Genomic DNA, 18,317 nt, shown 5'->3' with positions numbered 1-18,317 from the left:
AGAAGAGGTTCTGCGTAGCCAGCCCACAGACACTCACCTGCTGTTGTTGAGCTCGGCCGTGACAGTTTCTGGCTATAGATTTGAGCTGCTGCCTGGATGGAAGATGATGGGCTGAGGAAGAGATTGTTGGAGCTGGGCCGCTGGGGCTTTCCCAAAGAATGTGGGTGATGAGAAAGCGGGATTGCAGAGCCCACCCTGCAGGCCACGGAGCCAGTCCTGCTTCCCGACCCAGCCTCCAAGGGGATCGACTCTGGAGGTGGAACTGTGCAGGTGTCCCAGGGACGTGACAGGGGCAGCCTGCCTAATGACTGTAAGGGTGTACGAGGAGGATAAATACAATGAATGGAAGAGGTTTGCATCAAGAGGCTGCCATCACTTGAGCTGTCTGAGGCACTTGAATCTCCCTCCTTGGACACAGCCAGTCCTGTAGAATAAGAGAGAGAGTTAGCCATACAGGTTCAGATAACATGAAGGGAAGAATAGATAGGAACTCATTATAACCTTGAATACCCCACAAAAACCTTTCCGGCCCTGAAGATTGAATATCAACATATTTTTGTCTTAAAAATATTTGAAGAGACATAGCTCCAAAGACACAGGACCTTCAGAATAAATAAATGCCTTTATCTGTGCTTCAAATGGGAAGTTCTTTAATTGTAAACAGTGACTCCTGGCCTTCTGGCACTTGGTCACCCAGGTTGCTCTGCATTTGGACCCATACATGGTTAGAATGGGCCACAATGAGAGGTGGGGAGGGGTTTGTATGAGTCAGCATGGAAAAGTTGGGCTGACAGGCCTATTTCCATGCTGTCTGGCTTTGACAGAGTTGGGCTGACAGGCCTATTTCCATGCTGTCTGGCTTTGACAGAGTTGGGCTGACAGGCCTAGTTCCATGCTGTCTGGCTTTGACAGAGTTGGGCTGACAGGCCTATTTCCATGCTGTCTGGCTTTGACAGAGTTGGCCTGACAGGCCTATTTCCATGCTGTCTGGCTTTGACAGAGTTGGGCTGACAGGCCTATTTCCATGCTGTCTGGCTTTGACAGAGTTGGGCTGACAGGCCTATTTCCATGCTGTCTGGCTTTGACAGAGTTGGCCTGACAGGCCTATTTCCATGCTGTCTGGCTTTGACAGAGTTGGGCTGACAGGCCTATTTCCATGCTGTCTGGCTTTGACAGAGTTGGGCTGACAGGCCTATTTCCATGCTGTCTGGCTTTGACAGAGTTGGGCTGACAGGCCTATTTCCATGCTGTCTGGCTTTGACAGAGTTGGGCTGACAGGCCTATTTCCATGCTGTCTGGCTTTGACAGAGTTGGGCTGACAGGCCTATTTCCATGCTGTCTGGCTTTGACAGAGTTGGGCTGACAGGCCTATTTCCATGCTGTCTGGCTTTGACAGAGTTGGGCTGACAGGCCTATTTCCATGCTGTCTGGCTTTGACAGAGTTGGGCTGACAGGCCTATTTCCATGCCGTCTGGCTTTGACAGAGTTGGGCTGACAGGCCTATTTCCATGCTGTCTGGCTTTGACAGAGTTGGCCTGACAGGCCTATTTCCATGCTGTCTGGCTTTGACAGAGTTGGGCTGACAGGCCTATTTCCATGCCGTCTGGCTTTGACAGAGTTGGGCTGACAGGCCTATTTCCATGCTGTCTGGCTTTGACAGAGTTGGGCTGACAGGCCTATTTCCATGCTGTCTGGCTTTGACAGAGTTGGGCTGACAGGCCTATTTCCATGCTGTCTGGCTTTGACAGAGTTGGGCTGACAGGCCTATTTCCATGCTGTCTGGCTTTGACAGAGTTGGGCTGACAGGCCTATTTCCATGCTGTCTGGCTTTGACAGAGTTGGGCTGACAGGCCTATTTCCATGCTGTCTGGCTTTGACAGAGTTGGGCTGACAGGCCTATTTCCATGCTGTCTGGCTTTGACAGAGTTGGGCTGACAGGCCTATTTCCATGCTGTCTGGTTTTGACAGAGTTGGGCTGACAGGCCTATTTCCATGCTGTCTGGCTTTGACAGAGTTGGGCTGACAGGCCTATTTCCATGCTGTCTGGTTTTGACAGAGTTGGGCTGACAGGCCTATTTCCATGCTGTCTGGCTTTGACAGAGTTGGGCTGACAGGCCTATTTCCATGCTGTCTGGCTTTGACAGAGTTGGGCTGACAGGCCTATTTCCATGCTGTCTGGCTTTGACAGAGTTGGGCTGACAGGCCTATTTCCATGCTGTCTGGCTTTGACAGAGTTGGGCTGACAGGCCTATTTCCTTGCTGTCTGGCTTTGACAGAGTTGGGCTGACAGGCCTATTTCCATGCTGTCTGGCTTTGACAGAGTTGGGCTGACAGGCCTCTTCCATGCTGTCTGGCTTTGACAGAGTTGGGCTGACAGGCCTATTTCCATGCTGTCTGGCTTTGACAGAGTTGGGCTGACAGGCCTATTTCCATGCTGTCTGGCTTTGACAGAGTTGGGCTGACAGGCCTATTTCCATGCTGTCTGGCTTTGACAGAGTTGGGCTGACAGGCCTATTTCCATGCTGTCTGGCTTTGACAGAGTTGGGCTGACAGGCCTATTTCCATGTGTCTGGCTTTGACAGAGTTGGGCTGACAGGTCTATTTCCAAGCTGTCTGGCTTTGACAGAGTTCCAAACCCCTCACCATTTTAATTATGCTTCTTTTTCAGATTCTCAATCTACTATCCTCCAATATACAATGAGCATTTATTTTCTATAAGAGCCAAGCAAATGCTTTCGGGTTTTCTATGGACACAGTATCCACCCGGTTCCACCACACATTTAACTTCTTCAAAGATCTCCAATAAGTTGGTTGAACAAGATATCTTTTCATAATCCATGTAGATTTTGCCTGATCAGCTTGGAATTTCCATCCGTGCTCTGCCATAATGTCTTCAGGAACAATTTCCATGGACTGATAGTAAGTTGACGGGCCTGATTTTTCATGCTCTCTGAGTTCCATTTCTAATGTTCCAATCACTCTGTATCTTCCCCAAAGTTGAGAAACTTTGCAAATTTAAGATCATTAGATCTACTGTTTCACAAGCCACTTTTACAAAACCAAGGTCAATCAAAACCTACAGCACAGAAACTGGCCATCAGTCCTTCTAGTCTGTGCCAAACTATCGGCATCAGGGAGACTGGGCACAGACTGGAAGGTCACTTTGCTGAGCTCCTTTATTCTGCCTGCATCAGTGACAGGAACCTCCCAGTGGCCAACCATTTCAGTTCTCCATCCCACTTCCACACACATATCTGACCATGCCCTCATGTACTATCCCACCAAGAGGATGGGAACAACAGCTCATTTTCCATCTGGTACTTTTCAGCTGGATGGCATTAATGTCAACTTTTCCAATTTCTACTAACCTACTCTCCATTCTCCCTCCCTTCCCTGCCCCCATCTTCTCTCCCCCAGCTCTCCACCCCTTCTCTCTCTATTCCCCTAGTTATCCCTTCTCCCCCTGCCCACTGCTGTGCCCAACCTCCCTTCTCTGCCTATTACCTCCTGCCTTTGCGACCGTGTTCCTCCCCCCATGCCTCCCCACTTATCTTTTTATTCGGACACCAGCCGACATTTTCCATACCTTGATGAAGCCCAAAATGTCAATTGTGTAATTTTATCTTTGCTATCTTTCCCTCTAATGTTCCTCCTAAACTTTTACCCTTTCATACATGCCCACTGGTTTGTATCTCACCAACCCTTAGTGGAAAAAGCCTACTCGAATTTGCTCTGTCCATAACCCTTATAATTTTAAATATCTCCATCAAATCTCCCCTCATTCTTCTATGCTCCAGGGAATAAAGTCCTAACTTGTTGATCCTTTCCCTGTAACTCAGTTCCTGAAGTCCGGGTAACATCCTAGTAAATCTTCTCTGCACTCTTTCTATCTTAATGATACCTTTCCTGTAGTTAGGTGACCAAAACTGCATACAATCCTCCAAACTCGGTCTCACCCCTGTCTTATACAACTTTACCATAACATCCCAGCTCCTATAACTTTAATTTATGAAGGCCAACGTGCCAAACCTCTCTTTACGACCCCATCTACCTGTGATGCTACTTTCAAGGCAATATGTACAGTAAAATCCCTGTTTTCTGGAATCAAAGCAACTGGTAGCCTCAAGCAAATGGCAAAAAAATTGCAGAAAATAATTAGGTAAAAAATATGGAAGTTTAAAATTGGCGTGCCTTGTCGCCAGTCATACAACACTTAATCTCAAGCAACCGGACAGTTCACATCCAGCATCAACCAATCTCCATAGGTGCCAGATATCCGTGTATTCCATGACCCCGCTGTTCTACCCCACTCCTCAGTGCCCGACCATTCACCGTGTACGTCCTTTCTTGGTTGGTCCTTCTAAAATCGACCACCTCGCGCTTGTCTGCATTAAATTCCATCTGCCATTTTCAGCCCATTTTTCCAGCTGGTCCAGATCCCTCTGAAGCTTTGAAAACCTTCCTCGCTGTCCTCAACGCCTCCAATCTTAGTGTCATCTGCAAACTTGCTGATCCAATTGACCACATTATCATCCAGATCATCTATATAGATGGTCCCAGCACTGATCTCTGGGCCACACCACGAGTCACAGGCCTCCAGTCTAAGAAGCATCTTTCACCACTTCTGTCTGGCTTCTCCCATAAGTTGAAGTTTATTTGTCATCCAATTGTACCAGTACAGCCCGACGAAACACCGTTCTGCAGACCACAGTGCAGAACAGTGCAAAACACGTGCACAGACATAATGCACATGCAGAAGTACATTAAAATAATATTATTTTTGGAGCCTTTTTTAAACAACGAAACAACATGAGCTGCTCTCCTTTTGATGAGGATATTTTAAATGTCTCTGCTAGTGCCCCTCCAATTTCTATGCTAGCCTCCCTCAAGGTCCTATGAAAATATCTTGTCAGGCCCAAGGGATTTATCCACCCTTGTTTGCTTTAAGGCTTTAATCAGGACATGTTCCATGACCTCACCCCTTATCTAATAATGACCTCTCCCCACCTCTTCTGGCTCCATACAATTTGCCCACTGCCATTGCCCCAGTGAAGAGCGTTTTCCAACTTTCCCCCCTCCACTCTGTTCTTGGAGAATCAATGACAAAAGGGACAATAACATGAAGCAACAGGGATGGTTCCCGAACCCCTGTCTGATATTGGTGGGCTCAGTGCTGTTTTACCTTGATTGGAAAGATGAGGTGTGTTTACAGTGGGCTTCACAGCGATACCACAAGAGGCTGTAGAGAGAAAGGTCAGAGAGGGAGAATTAAATTGGCAGGCTACAAAAACATGGGGTTAAAGCAGAGCTGCTAAGCTAAACAATTACTCAACCTACTTTTGTTCTCTCAGTACAGTTTGAGGCAGGGTTTCCATGACCTGCTCTGAAACTAAATCCTGTGATGGGGACAGCAGAGCTTCACTCCCAGATGAGCTCAATGCATTCTATGGCCACTTTGACCACCAGGACAAGGAGGAATTACTGTGCACCCCCATGCCCCCGAGGATCCTCTACTGACCGTATCCAAGGATGACGAGCAGGCTGCCTTCAGAAGAGTGAATCCAAGGAAAGCATCTGGTCCAGACAGAGTATCTGGACGAATACTGAAAACCTGAGCTGACCAACTGGCTAGTGTATTCACAGATATCTTTAACATCTCACTCTGACAGTGTTTGGTACCTACCTATTTCAATCTGGCTTCAATAGTACCAGTGCCCAAGAAGAGTGTGGTAACCTGCCTAAATGACTATCGATCAGTGACACTCACATCCAGGGTAATGAAGTGTTTTGAGAGGTTTGTGTGGAAGCATATGAGCCCCTGTCTGAATGGCGACATGGATCTGTTCCAATTTGCCTATAGCAGATGCTATCTCATTGGCTCGTCACCAAACCCTGGATCATCTGCCCAGCAAAGATGCATTCATCAGGATGCTCTTGATTGATTACAGCTCAGCGTTCAATATAATTTAGTTTTATGGGGAGAATGGTAAACTCCAAGACCTGGGCCTCAATACCCAACTGTACAATTGAAGCCTGGATTTCTACACCTCTAGACCCTTGACAGTGAAGATTGGCAAAACATCTCCTCCACAATCTCCATCAGTACAGGACCACCACAGGGCTGCATTCTTAGTCCCCTGCTCTACTCGGTTTACACAGAAAACTTCATGGCTCAGTATGACAACAACATCATTTACAAGTTTGCTGACGATACCACAGAGATGGGCTGTAGAAAAGGGGGCTGTTAGTCAGCATACAGGAGGGATTTGGAAAAGTTGGCTGAATGGTGTAGTAACAGCAACCTCTCACTCAACGTCACCAGCATCAAGCAGCTGAATGTAGACTTTAGGAATGGAAAACCAGCAATCGTTGGGAGATCAGAGGTGGAGAGGGTGAACAACTTCTACTTCCTGGGTGTCACCATTTCAGAGGATCTGTCCTAAACTGATCACATAAATCTTATGACGAAGGTAAACATGACAACACCTCTACTTCCTCCGCTGTCTGCAGAGGTTTGATCTGACATTAGAAATCTTGACAGACATCCACAGTTGTGTGGTGGAAAGTGTCCTGACCAGCTCCATCATGGTCTGGTCTGGGGGCACCAAAACCTCTGAGCAGAAAGCCCTGCAAAAGATAGTGGACACAGCCCAGGACATCAGACACAAGACCCTCCCCACCATCGAGCATAACTCCACGGAATGCTACATATGCCAGTGGAGAGCAGCAGGATTGATCAAGTATCCACTCCACCCAGGACAGGACTGTTCTTGCAGATGCCATCAGGATGGAGGTACAGGTGCCACAAGACTTGTACCTCCAGGTTCAGGAATATTTACTACCCCTCAACTATCAGACTCTTGAACAATTAAGGATAACTATACTCTTTTAGAGGCTCCTTAAAGGACTCATATTCTCATTATTACAATATATTTAGATTTAAAACACGATCTACAAATTTGCTGACCGTACCACAGTAGTTGGCTGTATAAAAGGGGCTGATGAATTATTATGCAGGAGGGAAATTGAAAACTTGGCTGAAGTTTTCTTACTCAATGTCACCAAGACCTAGCAGATGATTGTAGGCTTTAGGAATGGAAAGCCAGCGATCAGAGGTGGAGAGGGTGAACAACTTCTACTTCCTGGGTGTCACCATTCCAGAGGATCTGTCCTGGACTGATTATATAAATGTAATGACAAAGAAAGGACAACAACACCTCTCCTCCCTCTGGAGTCTGCATTTGCAGTCAGTTTGTTTACAATTTTCTGATGAGTACAGTTTACAGTTACGAGTATAGAAATGACCAAGCCTGACCTGCAAGATAAAGACTGTCTGGGTTGTATGTACTCTGACAATAAATCTGAATGTTGAGCTTTGAAAATTTTATATAATTAAAAAAATTATATTTATTTATATAAATTTAGACATACAGCACAGTAACAGACCCTTTTGGCCATGAATCCGTGCTACCCAATTGACCTACAACCCCCCCCAGTACGTTTCAAACAGTGGGTGGAAACTGGAGCCCTTGGGGAAAACGCATTCAGACTCGGAGAGAATATACAAACTCTTTACAGACAGCGTGCAATTTGAACCCAGCTTCTGATCACTGATGCTGTAACAGATTTGAGCTTACCGCTACACCAACCGTGCCACCCAAAGACATAATAAATTTAATAGTGTTATGCGGAATGCAGGCCTAATCAGGATGGTGGGAGAAGGCAAAAGGACAAGTACTGCATTCTCCATGCTTGCTTAGGAAAGGCAATGGGAAGAAGGGATGTTGTTGGTCACTGAGGAAGGACACATAACTTGCCAACATTACAAAATCAGCTTCTTCCCCTCCGCCATCAGCTTTCTGAACAGACAATGAACCATGGACACTACCTCACTTTTTCTCTCTCTTTTTTTTAACCTTATTTATTTTAAAAAATATTTTATTGAAGCAATTGTAATTTATAGTAATTTTGCTCCTTGTTCTGCACAAATATTGCCACCACAAAACACCACATTTCATGGCATGTATTCATGACAATAAAGCTGATTCAGGAGTGTAGCAGAGGCAATAATCCCTTTGGAACAATAAGAACTGAGAGGAGGGAAAGACCGGTGTGAAGGCAGCAAAGAGTTCATGTGGGAGCTGAGAAAGAAAATGGCGCCAGATGCTGGAATTTTGAGCAAACAAGGCATTGCTGGAGGAACTCCAGCATCTTGGGTAGTCATCCAACGTTTTGGGTTGGGAAGACTAAAATATGAGAATAACAATCTGAATCTCAACGTGGACAAGATGAAGGAGATGATCTTGGAGTTTAGGAGAACCAAGAACCACCATCCTCCACGACACATCAACTCTGTAGTAGAGAGAGTGGAGAGCACCAAGTTCCTTCCAGTTCACTGAACTAGTGACCCATCGTGGACACTCAGCATCTCCTCACTGTTCAGGAAGGTGCAAACAGCGACTGCACTTCCTGAGAAGACTGAAGTGGACAAGGTTAACGAGCTCTATCAAGAACGTCTTGGCCGGCTGCATCATAGTATGGTTGCTGCAGAGAAATATATCGGAGGTCAATTCACAGCACCATAGGAATGGCAGAGAGGATCAGTGGAGTCTCCCTCCCCTTCCAACTCCCCTATCGTCGTGATCTACCAGGATCATTGAGGACTCCTTCCATCCTGCACACAGCATCTTTCAGCTGCTCCCTTTGGGGAGGATCAGAGCCCGCACCACCAGGCAGAGGAACAGCTCCTTCCCATGGGCATTGAAAATGTTGAACAACATGTTATGTCTGGTTGTGTGTCTGCCTGTTTTACACCGAGGACTGGAGAACGCTGTTTCGAAGGGCTGCACTTGTACAATCAGATGAAAATATACTTGACTTGAAAATAGGAAGAATTACTTGTAGAAAGGGGAAAAGAAGCTGGGGGGCAGAGGTGAAAGTATTGGACAGAGATGTGGGGGGTGGAGAGATAGTGCACATGGAGAAATCATTAGGAAGGGGGGGTGGGGGAAGAGAGAGAGAGAGCCAGAGGGCGAGGGAGAGAGATGGCGAATGAGAGGGACAGCAAGAGGGAGGGCGAGAGAGAAATCAAAAACAGGCAGACATTTGAAGGTGGAACCGGATGGGGGTGGGCTAAGTCAAATTAGAAAATCAATGATCATGCCATTAGGTTTAAGGCTGACCAGGAGAAATATGATTATGTTACTCTGTTTACAAGACCAAGGAGCTTATTGTTTTAGGAAGGGACCACACACCTATCCACAGTAATGGGACAGAGTTGGAGAGGGTTACAATCTTCTAGTTCTTGGGAGACCAGGCTTCAGAAGACCTCTCCTGGAGCAGGAACATCAAGGCAACAATGAAGAAAACAGATCAATGCCTCTCCTTTCAAAGGAGATTGGCATTTTATCGAATACCCTATCAAACCTCTACAGTGTACTGACAGGTTGAAAAACAACCTGGGTTGGAAATTTGACTGCTCAGGAATGCAGAAGGCTTCATCCGGGAACAAACAGCCAGGCCCATTACAGGCTTCAACCTCCCTCCACAGAAGACATCTATGTGAGGTACTGCCTCTTAACATCATAAAGGACCCCCATCACCCTGGTCACAACCTCTTTTCACTGCTACGTTCAGACAGAAGGTGCAGAAACCTGAAGACCAGCACGTCTAGGTTCAAGAACAGTTTCTTTCCAACATGTATCAGGTTCTTGAACCTCCCCTTGTTACACTAATCAGGGACTGATCCCACACCAGGATCAGGATACAACCTGTCTGCACTAATGCCAACATAGAACACTACAGCACGGTACAGGCCCTTTGGCCCTCGATGTTGTGCTGACCCAAACATTTCTTTAAAAAAAAAGTTCTAAATCCTCCTTACCCTGTATCCCTCTATTTTTCCTTCATCCATGTACCTGTCTAAGAGTCTCTTAAATGCCCTCAATGTTTTAGCTTCCACCATCATCCCCGGCAAGGCATTCCAGGCACCCACAACTCTGTGTAATAAACCTACCCCTGATGTCTCCCCTAAACTTCCCTCCCTTAATTTTGAACACAGCCTCTGGTGTTTGCTGATCTTGCCCTGGGAAACAGGTGCTGACTGTCCATCCTGTCCATCCCTCATAATCTTGTAGTCCTCTATCAAATCTCCTCTCATCCTTCTACGCTCCAAAGAGACAAGTCCCAGCTCTGTTAACCTTGCCTCATAAGGCTTGTTTTCCAATCCAGACAACATTCTGGTAAATCTCCTCTGCCCCCTCTCCACAGCTTCCACATCATTCCTATAATGAGGTGACCAGAACTGAACACAATACTCTAAGTCTGGCCTCACCAGAGATTTGTAGAGTTGCAAGATGACCTCTCTACTCCTGAATTCATTCCCCCGTTATTGAAGCCCAGCATCCCATAGGCCTTCTTAACGATCCTATCAACCTGTGCAGCGACCTTGAGGTATATATGGATTTGAACACCCAAGGTCCCTCCGATCATCCACACTCTTAAGTAACCAACCATTAACCCTGCACTCAGCCTTCTGGTTTATCCTTCCATAATGCATCACCTCACACTTATCTGGATTGAACTCCATCTGCCACTTCTTGACCCAACTCTGCATCCTGTCTATAGCCTTTTGTAAACTTTGACAACCTTCAGCACCATCCACAACTCCTCCAACCTTCGTATCATCCACAAAGTTACTGACTCATCCTTCTGCCTCTTCATCCAGGTCATTTATAAAAATCACAAAGAGCAGGGGTCCCAGAACAAATCCCTGCAACACTCCACTAGTCACCGACCTCCAGGAAGAATATTTTCATCCACACACCCAAGGTTCCACTGAACCCAAGCCTCATGACTTTCGTGGGGGACCTTGTCAAATGCCTTGCTAAAATCCATGGCGACCACACCTACTGCCCGACCCTCATCAATTTCTTCTGTTACCTCCTCAAAAACCTCAATTAGACTCAAGTGGCACGATCTTCCCTTCACAAAGCCCTGCTGACTATCCTTGAGTAGACTGGACATCTCCAAATGCTCATAGATCTTATCCTTAAGAATCCTCTCCATTACTTTACACACCCTTGATGTAAGACTCACTGGTCTATAATTCCCAGGATTCTCCCTATTAACTTTTATAACGAGGTGACTACATTTGCGTTCTCCAATCCTCTGGCACCTCCCCTGTGGCCGAAGATGATTCAAAGATCATAGCTACTGCCCCAGTTATCTCTTCCCTCCCTTTCCACAGCAGCCTGTGGCACATCATGTCCGGCCCCGGGGATTTATCAATCTTGATGATTTTAAGAATATCCAACACTTCCTCTTCCTTAATCTCCACAAAGTCCAGCCCACAGGCCTGTACAATTTTGACCTCACCCTGATCAAGGTCCTTTAGTCTTGTGAATACTGATGCAAAATATTCATTTCGGACCTCCCCAACCTCCTCTGCCTCCAGGCACATTTTACCGCCTTTATTCTTTAGTGGCCCCACCTTCATTCTCATCATCCTTCTGTTCTTCAGAAATGCATAGATGCCCTGGGGTTCTCCTTAATCCTTCAAGCCAAGGCTTCTCATGCCCACTTCGAGATCTCTGGTCATTTCTTAAGCTCCTTCCTGGCTACCATATATTTCTCATGAGCCCATCCTATTTCCTGCTTCCTATATCTAAATATGCTTCCTTCTTCCTCTTGTCTAGTTGCCTGACCTGTTTAATCAGCCATGGTTCCCTTTTCCTACCATCTTTTCTCTGTCCCAGTGGGACAAACCTATCCTGAACCCAGTACAAGTGGTCCCTAAACTCCCTCCACGTTACCTCTGTGCTTTCACTCTTGTTCCCAATTTACTCTCACTAGTTCCTGCCTCATCCCTTCAGAATTAGCCCTTCCCCAGTTTGACTGTTTATATCCTTTTCCATAGCTATGTTGAAGCTCAGGGAGTTGTGGTCACTCTTGCCAAAATGCTCCCCCACCAAGAGGTCCGACCCCTGACCAGGTTCATTCTGCAGAACCAGATCCAGTCTGGCCTCTCCTCTTGTTGGCCGGTTCACACATGCTGTCAGGAATCCTTCATGGACACACCAGACAAATTTAGCCGCTTCCATCCCTCTTGCTAACAGGAGGTGCCAGTCAATAATAGGGAAATTGAAATCACCCATAACTACAACCCTGTATTTCCCACCATTCCAAAATCTGCCTGCTTATCTGCTCCTTGGGGTCGCGAGGGCTATTTGGGGGCCTATAGACGACTCCCAGCACAGTGAGAGCTCCCATCCTGTTTCTGACTCCACCCACCCCGACTCAGTGGCATCTTGGTGTGCTCTCTCACGATCAAAAAGGAAAGATACAGCAGCATCTACGTGTCCTCCCTCACGATCAGAAAGGTAAGATACAGCGGCATCTTGGTGTCCTACCTTACGATCAGAAAGGAAAGATACAGCAGCATCTTGGTGTCCTCCCTCACGATCAGAAAGGAAAGATACAGCGGCATCTTGGTGTCCTACCTCACGATCAGAAAGGAAAGATACAGCAGCACCTTGGTGTCCTCCCTCACGATCAGAAAGGAAAGATACAGCGGCATCTTGGTGTCCTCCCTCACGATCAGAAAGGAGTGATACAGCGGCATCTTTGTGTGCTCCCTCACGAGCAGAAAGGAAAGATACAGCGGCATCTTGGTGTCCTCCTTCACGATCAGAAAGGAAAGAAACAGTAGCATCTTGGTGTCCCCCCTCACGATCAGAAAGGAAAGATACAGCGGCATCTTGGTGTCCTCCCTCACGATCAGAAAGGAGTGATACAGCGGCATCTTTGTGTGCTCCCTCACGAGCAGAAAGGAAAGATACAGCGGCATCTTGGTGTCCTCCTTCACGATCAGAAAGGAAAGAAACAGTAGCATCTTGGTGTCCCCCCTCACGATCAGAAAGGAAAGATACAACGGCATCTTGGTGTCCCCCCTCACGATCAGAAAGGAAAGATACAGCGGCATCTTGGTGTCCTAACCTCACCATTAGAAAGGAAAGATACAGCGGCATCTTGGTATCCTAACCTCACCATTAGGAAGGAAAGATACAGCGGCATCTTGGTGTACTCCCTCACGATCAGAAAGGAAAGATACAGCAGCATCTTGGTGTGCTAACCTCACCATTAGAAAAGAAAGATACAGCGGCATCTTGGTATCCTAACCTCACCATTAGGAAGGAAAGATACAGCGGCATCTTGGTGTACTCCCTCACGATCAGAAAGGAAGATACAGTGGCATCTTGGTGTCCTCCCTCACGATCAGAAAGCAAAGATACAGCGGCATCTTGGTGTCCTACCTCACGATCAGAAAGGAAAGATACAGCAGCATCTTGGTGTCCTAACCTCACGATCAGAAAGGAAAGATACAGCGGCATCTTGGTGTTCTCCTTCACGATCAGAAAGGAAAGATAGAGCAGCATCTTGGTGTCCTAACCTCACCATTAGAAAGGAAAGATACAACGGCATCTTGGTGTCCTAACCACACGATCAGAAATGAAAGATACAGCAGCATTTTGGTGTCCTTCTTCACGATCAGAAAGGAAAGATACAGCAGCATTTTGGTGTCCTTCTTCACGATCAGAAACGAAAGATACAGCAGCATTTTGGTGTCCTTCTTCACGATCAGAAAGGAAAGATACAGCAGCATCTTGGTGTCCTAACCTCACCATGAGAAAGGAAAGATACAGCGGCATCTTGGTGTCCTCCCTCACGATCAGAAAGGAAAGATACAGCGGCATCTTGGTGTCCTCCCTCACGATCAGAGAGGAAAGATACAGCGGCATCTTGGTGTCCTCCTTCACGATCAGAAAGGAAAGATACAGTAGCATCTTGGTGTCCTCCCTCACAATCAGAAAAGGAAAGATACAGTGGCATCTTGGTGTCCTCCCTCACGATCAGAAAGGAAAGATACAGTAGCATCTTGGTGTCCTCCCTCACGATCAGAAAGGAAAGATACAGCGGCATCTTGGTGTCCTCCTTCACGATCAGAAAGAAAAGATACAGTAGCATCTTGGTGTCCTCCCTCACAATCAGAAAGGAAAGATACAACGGCATCTTGGTGTCCTCCCTCACGATCAGAAAGGAAAGATACAGTGGCATCTTGGTGTCCTCCCTCATGATCAGAAAGGAAAGATACAGTAGCATCTTGGTGTCCTCCCTCACGATCAGAAAGGAAAGATACAGCGGCATCTTGGTGTCCTTCTTCACGATCAGAAAGGAAAGATACAGCAGCATTTTGGTGTCCTTCTTCACGATCAGAAAGGAAAGATACAGCAGCATTTTGGTGTCCTTCTTCACGATCAGAAAGGAAAGATACAGCAGCATCTTGGTGTCCTAACCTCACCATGAGAAAGGAAAGATACAACGGCATCTTGGTGTCCTTCCTCACGATCAGAAAGGAAAGATACAGCGGCATCTTGGTGTGCTCCCTCACGATCAGAAAGGAAAGATACAGTAGCATCCTGGTGTCCTCCCTCACGATCAGAAAGGAAAGATACAGCGGCATCTTGGTGTCCTCCTTCACGATCAGAAAGGAAAGATACAGTAGCATCTTGGTGTCCTCCCTCACGATCAGAAAGGAAAGATACAGTAGCATCTTGGTGTCCTCCCTCACGATCAGAAAGGAAAGATACAGTGGCATCTTGGTGTCCTCCCTCATGATCAGAAAGGAAAGATACAGTAGCATCTTGGTGTTCTTCCTCACGATCAGAAAGGAAAGATACAGCGGCATCTTGGTGTCCTCCTTCACGATCAGAAAGGAAAGATACAGTAGCATCTTGGTGTCCTCCCTCACGATCAGAAAGGAAAAATACAGTGGCATCTTGGTGTCCTCCTTCACGATCAGAAAGGAAAGATACAGTAGCATCTTGGTGTCCTCCCTCACGATCAGAAAGGAAAGATACAGCTGCATCTTGGTGTCCTCCTTCATGATCAGAAAGGAAAGATACAGTAGCATCTTGGTGTCCTCCCTCACAATCAGAAAGGAAAGATACAGTAGCATCTTGGTGTCCTCCCTCGCGATCAGAAAGGAAAGATACAGTGGCATCTTGGTGTCCTCCCTCACGATCAGAAAGGAAAGATACAGTAGCATCTTGGTGTCCTCCCTCACGATCAGAAAGGAAAGATACAGCGGCATCTTGGTGTCCTCCTTCACGATCAGAAAGGAAAGATACAGTAGCATCTTGGTGTCCTCCCTCACAATCAGAAAGGAAAGATACAGTAGCATCTTGGTGTCCTCCCTCACGATCAGAAAGGAAAGATACAGTAGCATCTTGGTGTCCTCCCTCACGATCAGAAAGGAAAGATACAGCGGCATCTTGGTGTCCGCCTTCACGATCAGAAAGGAAAGATACAGCGGCATCTTGGTGTCCTCCTTCACGATCAGAAAGGAAAGATACAGCGGCATCTTGGTGTCCTCCTTCACGATCAGAAAGGAAAGATACAGTAGCATCTTGGTGTCCTCCCTCACGATCAGAAAGGAAAGATACAGCGGCATCTTTGTGTGCTCCCTCACGAGCAGAAAGGAAAGATACAGCGGCATCTTGGTGTCCTCCTTCACGATCAGAAAGGAAAGATACAGTAGCATCTTTGTGTCCCCCCTCACGATCAGAAAGGAAAGATACAACGGCATCTTGGTGTCCCCCCTCACGATCAGAAAGGAAAGATACAATGGCATCTTGGTGTCCCCCCTCACGATCAGAAAGGAAAGATACAGCGGCATCTTTGTGTGCTCCCTCACGAGCAGAAAGGAAAGATACAGCGGCATCTTGGTGTCCTCCTTCACGATCAGAAAGGAAACATACAGTAGCATCTTGGTGTCCCCCCTCACGATCAGAAAGGAAAGATACAACGGCATCTTGGTGTCATCCTTCACGATCAGAGAGGAAAGATACTGTAGCATCTTGGTGTCCCCCCACACGATCAGAAAGGAAAGATACAACGGCATCTTGGTGTCCCCCCTCACGATCAGAAAGGAAAGATACAACGGCATCTTGGTGTCCCCCCTCACGATCAGAAAGGAAAGATACAACGGCATCTTGGTGTCCTCCCTCACGATCAGAAAGGAAAGATACAGTAGCATCTTGGTGTCCTCCCTCACAATCAGAAAGGAAAGATACAGTAGCATCTTGGTGTCCTCCCTCACAATCAGAAAGGAAAGATACAGTGGCATCTTGGTGTCCTCCCTCACGATCAGAAAGGAAAGATACAGTTGCATCTTGGTGTCCTCCCTCACGATCAGAAAGGAAAGATACAGCGGCATCTTGGTGTCCTCCTTCACGATCAGAAAGGAAAGATACAGCGGCATCTTGGTGTCCTCCTTCACGATCAGAAAGGAAAGATACAGCGGCATCTTGGTGTCCTCCTTCACGATCAGAAAGGAAAGATACAGTAGCATCATGGTGTCCTCCCTCACGATCAGAAAGGAAAGATACAGCGGCATCTTTGTGTGCTCCCTCACGAGCAGAAAGGAAAGATACAGCGGCATCTTGGTGTCCTCCTTCACGATCAGAAAGGAAACATACAGTAGCATCTTGGTGTCCCCCCTCACTATCAGAAAGGAAAGATACAACGGCATCTTGGTTTCATCCTTCACGATCAGAAAGGAAAGATACAGTAGCATCTTGGTGTCCCCCCTCATGATCAGAAAGGAAAGATACAACGGCATCTTGGTGTCCCCCCTCACGATCAGAAAGGAAAGATACAACGGCATCTTGGTGTCCCCCCTCACGATCAGAAAGGAAAGATACAACGGCATCTTGGTGTCCTAACCACACGATCAGAAAGGAAAGATACAGCAGCATTTTGGTGTCCTTCTTCACGATCAGAAAGGAAAGATACAGCAGCATCTTGGTGTCCTTCTTCACGATCAGAAAGGAAAGATACAGCAGCATTTTGGTGTCCTTCTTCACGATCAGAAAGGAAAGATACAGCAGCATTTTGGTGTCCTTCTTCACGATCAGAAAGGAAAGATACAGCAGCATCTTGGTGTCCTAACCTCACCATTAGAAAGGAAAGATACAGCGGCATCTTGGTGTCCTTCTTCACGATCAGAAAGGAAAGATACAGCAGCATTTTGGTGTCCTTCTTCACGATCAGAAAGGAAAGATACAGCAGCATTTTCGTGTCCTTCTTCACGATCAGAAAGGAAAGATACAGCAGCATCTTGGTGTCCTAACCTCACCATGAGAAAGGAAAGATACAGCGGCATCTTGGTGTCCTTCCTCACGATCAGAAAGGAAAGATACAGCAGCATTTTGGTGTCCTTCTTCACGATCAGAAAGGAAAGATACAGCAGCATTTTGGTGTCCTTCTTCACGATCAGAAAGGAAAGATACAGTAGCATCTTGGTGTCCTCCCTCACGATCAGAAAGGAAAGATACAGCGGCATCTTGGTGTCCTCCTTCACGATCAGAAAGGAAAGATACAGTAGCATCTTGGTGTCCCCCCTCACGATCAGAAAGGAAAGATACAACGGCATCTTGGTGTCATCCTTCACGATCAGAAAGGAAAGATACAACGGCATCTTGGCGTCCCCCCTCACGATCAGAAAGGAAAGATACAACGGCATCTTGGTGTCCTCCCTCACGATCAGAAAGGAAAGATACAACGGCATCTTGGTGTCCGCCCTCACGATCAGAAAGGAAAGATACAACGGCATCTTGGTGTCCCCCCTCACAATCAGAAAGGAAAGATACAGCGGCATCTTGGTGTCCCCCCTCACAATCAGAAAGGAAAGATACAACGGCATCTTGGTGTCCCCCCTCACGATCAGAAAGGAAAGATACAGCGGCATCTTGGTGTCCTCCCTCACAATCAGAAAGGAAAGATACAGTAGCATCTTGGTGTCCTCCCTCACGATCAGAAAGGAAAGATACAGCGGCATCTTGGTGTCCCCCCTCACGATCAGAAAGGAAAGATACAGTAGCATCTTGGTGTCCTCCCTCACGATTAGAAAGGAAAGATACAGCGGCATCTTGGTGTCCTCCCTCACGATCAGAAGGGAAAGATACAGTAGCATCTTGGTGTCCTCCCTCACGATCAGAAAGGAAAGATACAGCGGCATCTTGGTGTCCCCCCTCACGATCAGAAAGGAAAGATACAGCGGCATCTTGTTGTCCCCCCTCACGATCAGAAAGGAAAGCACAGTTCAAATGTCCTATGCTGAATGTGAAACACGGAAACATTTGAGGATGCAAATAATGATTTACAAATACTTTTTCTTTAATCTAGTTTAAACAGAACCATTCAGGTACAGCTCTGCATGTTGTCAATTCACTGTAATTTCTTTACATCAGCAATTC

The 18,317-nt window shown here is 46.7% G+C and overlaps 1 protein-coding gene across 7 annotated transcripts in view; it reads right to left on the bottom strand.

Annotated features, from left to right (window-relative positions):
- Nucleotides 1–18,317, bottom strand: part of ttll5 (tubulin tyrosine ligase-like family, member 5) — a 1,011,501-nt gene that overhangs the window by 507,540 nt on the left and 485,644 nt on the right. For all 7 annotated transcript variants that reach the window (XM_069915842.1, XM_069915845.1, XM_069915843.1 and 4 more), the window contains exons 26-27: nucleotides 5,183–5,239; nucleotides 38–424 (exon numbers count right to left, since the gene is read on the bottom strand). In XM_069915842.1, the coding sequence (XP_069771943.1) occupies nucleotides 38–424; nucleotides 5,183–5,239 (444 nt within the window). The remainder of the gene's footprint in view (nucleotides 1–37; nucleotides 425–5,182; nucleotides 5,240–18,317) is intronic.

The sequence above is a fragment of the Narcine bancroftii genome, chromosome 2, assembly GCF_036971445.1.
Source record: "Narcine bancroftii isolate sNarBan1 chromosome 2, sNarBan1.hap1, whole genome shotgun sequence".
Lineage (NCBI taxonomy): Eukaryota > Metazoa > Chordata > Chondrichthyes > Torpediniformes > Narcinidae > Narcine > Narcine bancroftii.
This window is presented reverse-complemented; position numbering and strand designations above follow the sequence as displayed.